The sequence below is a fragment of the Meleagris gallopavo genome, chromosome 11, assembly GCF_000146605.3.
Source record: "Meleagris gallopavo isolate NT-WF06-2002-E0010 breed Aviagen turkey brand Nicholas breeding stock chromosome 11, Turkey_5.1, whole genome shotgun sequence".
NCBI classification, from domain to species: Eukaryota; Metazoa; Chordata; class Aves; order Galliformes; family Phasianidae; genus Meleagris; species Meleagris gallopavo.
The window spans coordinates 9,396,329-9,403,929 of record NC_015021.2 but is presented as its reverse complement, the minus strand read 5'-3'; the positions used below and the strand labels follow the sequence as shown (position 1 = coordinate 9,403,929).

At 45.4% G+C, this 7,601-nt stretch overlaps 1 protein-coding gene across 1 annotated transcript; it reads right to left on the bottom strand.

Annotated features, from left to right (window-relative positions):
- Positions 1–2,120: 2,120 nt before the first annotated feature.
- DTYMK (deoxythymidylate kinase) lies at positions 2,121–7,439 on the bottom strand. The gene is made up of 5 exons (XM_003209035.4): positions 7,281–7,439; positions 7,096–7,204; positions 6,003–6,093; positions 5,033–5,230; positions 2,121–2,689 (listed from the first exon to the last, which is right to left on the bottom strand). Exons 1-5 carry the CDS (start codon positions 7,408–7,410, stop codon positions 2,579–2,581), a joined length of 639 nt encoding a protein of 212 aa, XP_003209083.1. The 5' UTR covers positions 7,411–7,439; the 3' UTR covers positions 2,121–2,578.
- Between the last annotated feature and the right edge of the window lie 162 nt (positions 7,440–7,601).

Genomic DNA, 7,601 nt, shown 5'->3' with positions numbered 1-7,601 from the left:
AAAAAAGAATAATACAATTCCTCAAAGTATCCTCTGTGGGTTGCTGAGCAGTTCCTCCAGCTACTCCTATTAGACATTCCCTTTCCAAACCAGAAAAGATGCCTGAAGGTTGAGTAGGCTTCATAGCTGCATTGCTACCTTTCCATTTGCTCTTCTGCAAGCTCCTCTACCTGCAGAGTTTGCACAGGGCAAGGTACTGTAGGAGCTAACCTATAGAAACCCATTTCCAGTAGTCATGCCAAAGAAGTCAGCAAAGACAGAATGTCTTGAGAAGGAAGATCCAACGTGATACTAGACGTTGTAGCTGCTTTAAGATAACAGCTCTGCTGCACAAACAGAAAGGTAAACCATGGAGGAGAAGTGACTTAATGCAAGCTGCAACAGAATGTTGCCTAAGTAGTTTCCTTAGTGCATGCTGCAGACTGCAGATCTGTTTACAAGGTTTGTTTTGTACATACAGGATTGGAACCTATCAGTTAATGCTTATGTGCCCAAGGGTGGTGACAGCTGGCTAGAAATTATTCATTTTCCTCCGTGACTGACCTACTGATGCTCTAACTGTCCCTATGCTACCCAAAAGCAGAGGTTTGAACTGGGAACCACAATGCTTCTGTCACTAAATTATTATTTGCTGCTTTCTGCCTGCTTCTCCTCTTCTCTCTTGTAGTTAGGGGAAGAGGCAGCAGAGGAACTGGGGCTGTGCTCCATTCATCTGCTTTCAATTTGTATCTGAATAAACAGATCTAAAATCTTTTGCCTTTCCTAATGTTCTTGTACATTAATCTCAGGTGGTATTGAGTAACCCTGCAGTGCAGGGGGGAGCAGTCTGGAAACAACAGCACCATACCGTTGTTATGCTTTTAGGGCAAAAGCTGAATTATGTACAACAGTGTCTTTAATCTTTCTTATCTGCTAGAATAGAGGCTGGCTTTGTGGTACTGCCTTGATGATTGATGTTCCTGTCCCGGAGAGTGAACATCCACAACGTGCCAGCAGAGACAAAGAAACACTTCTGTGGTTCAGTTCTGCTACTCACATTTTAAGTTGTATGAACACTGGGTGGGGGGGGGGGGGAGGGGAAACAGTAAAACGGTACCAAAAGGCTTAGCAGTCCCTGCTTAGCAGTGCAGCATCTCACTGCTTCTAAAAAGCATAAGCCTTTCCAAGACAGGACATGCTTTTCTGGTGAGTCTCTGCCACATGTTCATTTGAGGTAAGCAGGAGAAAGAGCCAAGCAGAGATTGAGAAGTTAATATTTCACATTGGTAGATGGAAAATAAAACTTGTTTCCTTTACAATTGTATGCTCACTGTTTAGCTATTCAACTTTTTTTTTAGTTTTCCATAATGTCTGTTTCTAGGAAGCCTTTCAAACGCTACGCCTGCAGTGGTAAACATTACAAAAAGAGGTCTAAACTCAATAACCATTTTTTTCCCATTTTGCCGTGCAGTAGCAGGAGACAAGAGTCAGAAACAGGCAGCTTGTGCTGCCCCACAGCAGGTCCTTTTTGTTGAAGGCTACTCACTTGGAATACATTTCTCTCTTGGTTGGTGCAAACTGCCAATGTTCAGTTAAGAGATACTACTTATTTTCTATTGCTGAAGATTTGGGGAAATTCTTAACCTAATACAGCATAACTAAGTATCAAAAGCCTTTGCTGTTTCATGAATTGGAGCCTTATTGTAACAACTCAGACTATTCTATGAGCATGGCCATAAGGTAACAATTAGAATGGTACTGGAGGGAATTGGGCACACTCAGAACATGCAGCTGATCTGGTTTGGCAGTGTGCGCAGGACTGTTTAAATTGCACTTCAGTCTTTATAGAACTCACTGCTGACTTTCTTCTGATCTTGGCCCCGTGAGTAAAAACCAGTCTAGAAGAATCTGTGTACCACTCAGCCTTCAAAATGCTCTAAGTTCATGTCTATTTCAGACACTTACCCCTAAAAGCAGTTCAGCCTCTGTATTCCTGTTGTACAGCTTGGAAGCAGACTTGAAAATGAGTTCATCTGTCCCTTCATTCCAGCATCCTAGCAAACATCTCCCTGGACTGAGGGCCTCCCATATATCCTTCTAGAAGATAAATGATCACATTGTAAAAAGACCCACAACTTAGCTGTGGTACAAAATGTTTAAAAGAGCAGTTTATTATAAAAACAAGCTGGGTTCAGTACAGGGATGTATTCCACTAAAGAGGCAGAACCAGAAACGTGGTCATTGCATGGAACTTCAAATATGGGAAAGCTGTTCCTCACCTGCTGAAGTTGCCCACATTTGTGCAAACTCAGCTGAGTTGCCACATCTGCACTAAAGGACAAAAGAGATCCTACTTAAGGTAGGGAGGAGTTATTTTGAAAAGAATTGTTACACATTCATTTATAAAAAAAAACAAACAAGCCCCTGGGGATTATGCAGAATGGAAGAGGAGAAGCAGAGGATGTTACAAGGACAAGCTGACCCATAAGAATACATCGTGACCTAAGGTGTAGTTACTGGAAGGTGTCGTAGGAATCATCCAGCCAAAGAAGGTCCAAGAGGTGAGTCTTCATTAGGACTGAGAATGACCTGTACTGCTTTATTTCCAGAGTTCTCCCAAGGGTTTATCCTTAACCTCCTGCATGGTTTTCTCTGCAACCGTCTTGATTTCTCTGTGCAAGTCTTCTATGCTCTTTGAAGCATCCATTGTCTGTTTCCAAAACAAACAAACAAAAAAGCATAGAAAAATTCCTCAATTTCCAATATGGGAAAAACCCATCTTCCTGTTATTTCTACTTCCCCCCCCTTTACTCAAAATTGTTACCATCCAGAAGCATTGACAGGAGCTAATTACACCTCTCGTGCACTACTTTTGCAGTGGAACTGGAAAATCTGTTTCACCCAGGAACGTACATTTAACAAGCAGATGTGGAGAAGATGAAGGGAAACGACACCACCGCTGCATGTTTTTTGCTGACAGCCTTTGACCTCAAGCCAGGTAAGCATTCTTCACGACGTACTGTAGTGCCCCAGAAACTTCAGCGTATCGTCACTCAGAGGTTCTTCAAAATGAACTCCATCCAGAATAATAACGTCTCAAAATCCAGACCCTGTGATCTTCCAGTTTTAATTTGTTGTTTTCTGTTGTTTTGTTTTTTTAAACACTGCAAACTGGTAGCACGGTGTGATTCTGGCATCCGCTGAGCCTGATCTTTAAGAACTAGCATTGTACCTGTGTGACTGGGGGAACTTTGGTCATAAAAACAACATCATTTTATGTGCTTTTATCAGCAGATTTTTAACTTGAAGTTCCACCTTCAGAATTACATTCTGCAGGTCACCACAACTCAAAATGAACTGGTGAGAGTTGTTTCCATGGCTCTACAATTACTTACCAGTAACCAAAGTGAAGGAAGGAATTGGTTAAAAGATGAAAGCAGGTGCAGATTTATCACGACGATCTGTGCAATGCTGCACCATGCAGCAGACTGTGAGGCTATGCAATAAATATATTTTGTAATTAAACAGTAGACTTCTCATTATGGCACAACCAACAACTCAGCTTTGTGAGCACACAATATCAGGCAGATTGCTCAGTTTATTTTTCTAACTGATAGCACTGAGCTCCATGTCATATCTTGGACTAACTGGATCTTTGGCAATGTTTGGTATCTATTATTCTATCTGATGCTGAGGGGGAACTAGGCAGGAATGCTAACTATTAAAGGGAACTGAAATGGGATTTCTGTACTCCTTTCAGGGACACCTCTCACCTCTTCCATCATCTCTTCTGGCATGTATCTATTTAATAGTGGTACAGTTTGGGGTATTATAAGCAGACACGTTGCCAATACTTAAAATGAAAACTCCTTTTACATAGTGGATAGGTGAAAAAAAAGAGAAATAACAGATGGCAGGTAATCAGGGAAATATGTTCCTCTGATGGAAACTCTTAAAAATTAGAGTTTGCAGTCTAGACATGAAGTAAGTTCTGTATTGCTTCATATGAGTATTCTGACAGTATGCTTATTTTTCTTCTTTTAGTTTTAGTGCTATGAGTTTTTCATCAGCCTATTTACCTAGTCATTATGATGTAGGAAAGGCCATTTCCTAACATGACATTTACTGGAATAAAAATACATCTCCTAGTTTGGTAACTGTTTCTTCAGGTTCTGACTACATACAAACACTCTCATGTTACAGAATCAGGTTTATCTAAAGTGGGCTGTGACAAATTACATTTGCCTTACGCAGTCTGATCATTTGGCAATACATCCAGTTTTGCATACCTCTCCAGCCTATGGAGTAATTTAACCATAATGTGTACTTCTTTCTCTCTGTGAAAGCTACAGAATGAACAGAAATTGCTGCCTGTAACTCATGACTGAGCACCAACAGAATGATGGAGATGGTAGGAAGGTTGTCCAGACCAGAAAAGCCTCTGCTTAGGTCATCTGCACTCAGGATCAATAGGGAATGCTTCCTCTTCTGTCTGCTGATTGTGCAGCCCTTTGGAAATAGCTCCAAGGGATGATTAAGGAAAAGTGATGTAGGAGTATGAAACAAAAGAGATCGTGTTGTGAGAGACTTCTTGTTTAGCAGGATAGTAAATGCTGGTCAAGACTGGCTACATGAAAAGGAAAGTGACTGTCAGTAAGGGAGAGAGAAGCTGCAGGAGAGCCCCAAAACCTCTAAGGATTTCAGCATCTTTGGCAGATGCTGCAGGATACAAAGGAAAGAAACATACGAAAGAGCATGGGTGTGTCTCTCACTATTTTTTACCCCGGTTCATCAACTTGTCTTCAAGGAGTATGATTTCCAGAAAAGTTTTTGTGCAAAACAAAACAAAAAAACTCTTCCCCTGACTCCAACAGGGCCTATTAAAGTGTCCCAGAGTAGCAGGTGTCCACAGGATGCTGTGCCTTTGGCTGGCCTCCAGCACAAACCCCTGCCCTTTTGCAGGGGACAGGAAGCACAGGGATACAATGTGTGCAATCCAGGAGCTCTCATGAGACACTCCTCCCTGACAGAACCATCAGGGTTATTTCCTCACCTTCCAGTTTAATGTCTTCTCATTCATCAAATGATGGAAAGACTGTAGAACTTTTTTTTGGAAGGGGCCATTCTCATAACGTTCTCTTCCAAAGTTCCCTCGTGCTGCTGCTTCCTCTGGGCTCAGCTGAAGAAACAGAATCAAATCTGGCTTTGGGAGGCCAACATCAGGCTGTTTGCACCACTCTAGGCAGAAGTTCTGTCCCAAACAAAGAAAACCAAGTCTGAAGTGAAAAAAAAAGAAATGAGAACAAGGGAGAGAGCAGCTAGAGAGTGGGATTGAGGGAGGAACAGTCATAGGGATGCAGCACACATCACTGAGCATAGTGCTACAAACTGAAAAGGAGATATCCCAGTTTAATATTTGTGAATTTAACCCCGTAATTTTGAGAATCCAGATTTTTCCAGGCACTGTGTACCTCTCAGCTTCTCATTCTTCTCATTGAAGCTAAGTAAAGCTAATGATTTTAACACCTCTTCCAAAAAGCCCAGCAGGGGGAAATATCAGTCCACAAGAAAGCTGCTCTGGAACATAAATGTCATGCAGTTTTAGTATGTCTGTGCCCACAAAGACTCCTTTTTAAATACCTACCCTATGCTTACTCAGCTTGGTTGTATAAGCATGAGTGCATCTGGTGGGTCAAGGGAAAGAATCCTTCTCCTCTGTTCAGCACTGACATCTGGAGTACTACGTCTGGTTTGGAGCTCCCCAGTATGGAACTGGAGAGAGCCTATCACACTGATGAGCAACCTAACACGTTCCTCTACTTTTTCTAAGGGTAGACACAGGACACAGGCAAACAGGCCACATCAATACCTAAGTTGAAATCCCTTTCATCCCTCAGTTCCAACCCACTTTTTCCCCACAGGAGAATCCTAGACCACAGAAACTGAAGTCCAGACCAAGCTTCTACTCATCTCCCGTTTCCCCAAATACAGAGAGGGGCAGACCTGCTACATTCCCCACTCACCTCCTTGGCACTTGTGAAGGCCACTCCAGAAAAGGCGTATCTGTCAACCACAAGTGTGATCCCTTGATGGAGCTTCTCTTTCATCGATGTTCTGAAAACCAAGAGGAAGAAAAAAAATAGTCAATAGAGAGACAAATAAAAAGAGTTTATGTAAAGACAGCTCACAAAGCTGGCACTTGTCTGTTAATGTACTTCATCACAAATTGTGATTATGAGCAGTGTCAGTGTTATCCATGGCAACAATCATGGATCAATTACTGTTTGTGCTCTGCCTTCTATGGCATAAAGGAAATACCCTTTCGGAACACCCACACTCAGGTGCATGTGCAGGATACTGCTCAGAGCAGCTCCACAGCTCACAAGCAGGATCACTGATCAGAGCAACAGCCAGGCACAAACAGCTCAGTCTTCCATCCTCCTTAAGTGATGCAACAGGCTTGTGATACACTGCTTCTGACAGAGAAAAGCATCCTTATTTACAATGTCTCCTGCTGCAGTTCACTACACCAAAGGCTGTGTGATGTTGTGGTCCCTTTGGGCTGCCATGAAGCGATGGTGCATTGAAAAAAGGTTGGATATTGGGAAAAATTTCTTCTCACCAAGAGCAGTGAAGCACTGCACAGTTGCACAGGGAGGTGGAAGAGTCAGCATGCCTGGAGGTGTTCAGAGCTGCGGAGATGTGGCGCTGTGGGATGTGGGCATGGTGGGGTGGGGTTGGACTTGGTGATCTTAGAGGACTTTTCCAACCTAAACAATTCTATGATTCAGAATCCAGGCGGTGACATGGAGGCGTGGCAGGGGTGAATGATTAACTCCATTGGCTTCCGTAAGTGGCAGAAGGCAGGGAGCTGCTGGCCGGGACTCAGAACGAGCACCCCAACAGAGAGGGGGAGTTCACTTACGGCTGGAAGGGCAATAGGAACAGAGTGCGGCCCCGCAGTCACACTCCTTCACCAGGCCGCGGCCCGCACAGCCTCCCTCAGGAGCGAGGCCCTCGACTGGGCACCACAGCCCGCCCCGGGGCCCGCAGCCCCGATCTGTGACCGCCTCCGCCTGGCTCCCCCAGCCCCGCGTCCTCCTCCCCGCCCTTTACACGTGCTCCCAGCGGTTGGCGGAGAACAGCAGGTGCACGACGTGGTCCTCCAGCTCCCTCTCCCTCGATAGGTAGGCGCCGATCAGCCGCCCGATCTCCGTCGTCCTCTCTGTAACCAAGCGGGCCAGAGGTCGGCGGCCCGGCCGCGTCCCTCAGCGGAGCCCCCCGCACCCCGAGACCCATACCCGGGAAGCGCAGGAGATCGGCGCGGTGCCCGGCGGCCTGCAGCGCCTGAACCAGCCGCCGGCTCTGCGTGCTCTTCCCGGCGCGGTCCATCCCTTCCAGCACGATTAACGCGCCGCGCCCGCCCGCCATATTGCCCGCCTTCCCTCACCGCTTCCCCTTCCCTTCATCGCCGCTCTAGGCGGCGAAGAGCCATAGAGACAAAGTCCTCCGAACAGACCTCTAGGCCCCGCCCGTTCATGAATATGCAACGCGGAGCGCCCCTCGCGGCCAATGGGCACGGAGCGCCTCGTGAATATGCGATGAGGCCGGGGCCGCGGCCC

Coding starts and splice junctions, on each gene's coding strand:
- DTYMK (XM_003209035.4), bottom strand. CDS start 7,410: ATGGCGGGCGGGCGCGGCGCGTTAATCGTGCTGGAAGGGATGGACCGC. Junction 5,231..6,002: donor CCTTCACAAGTGCCAAGGAG/GTGAGTGGGGAA, acceptor TGTTTGGGACAG/AACTTCTGCCTAGAGTGGTG. Junction 2,690..5,032: donor AGAAGACATTAAACTGGAAG/GTGAGGAAATAA, acceptor TTTTGGAAACAG/ACAATGGATGCTTCAAAGAG.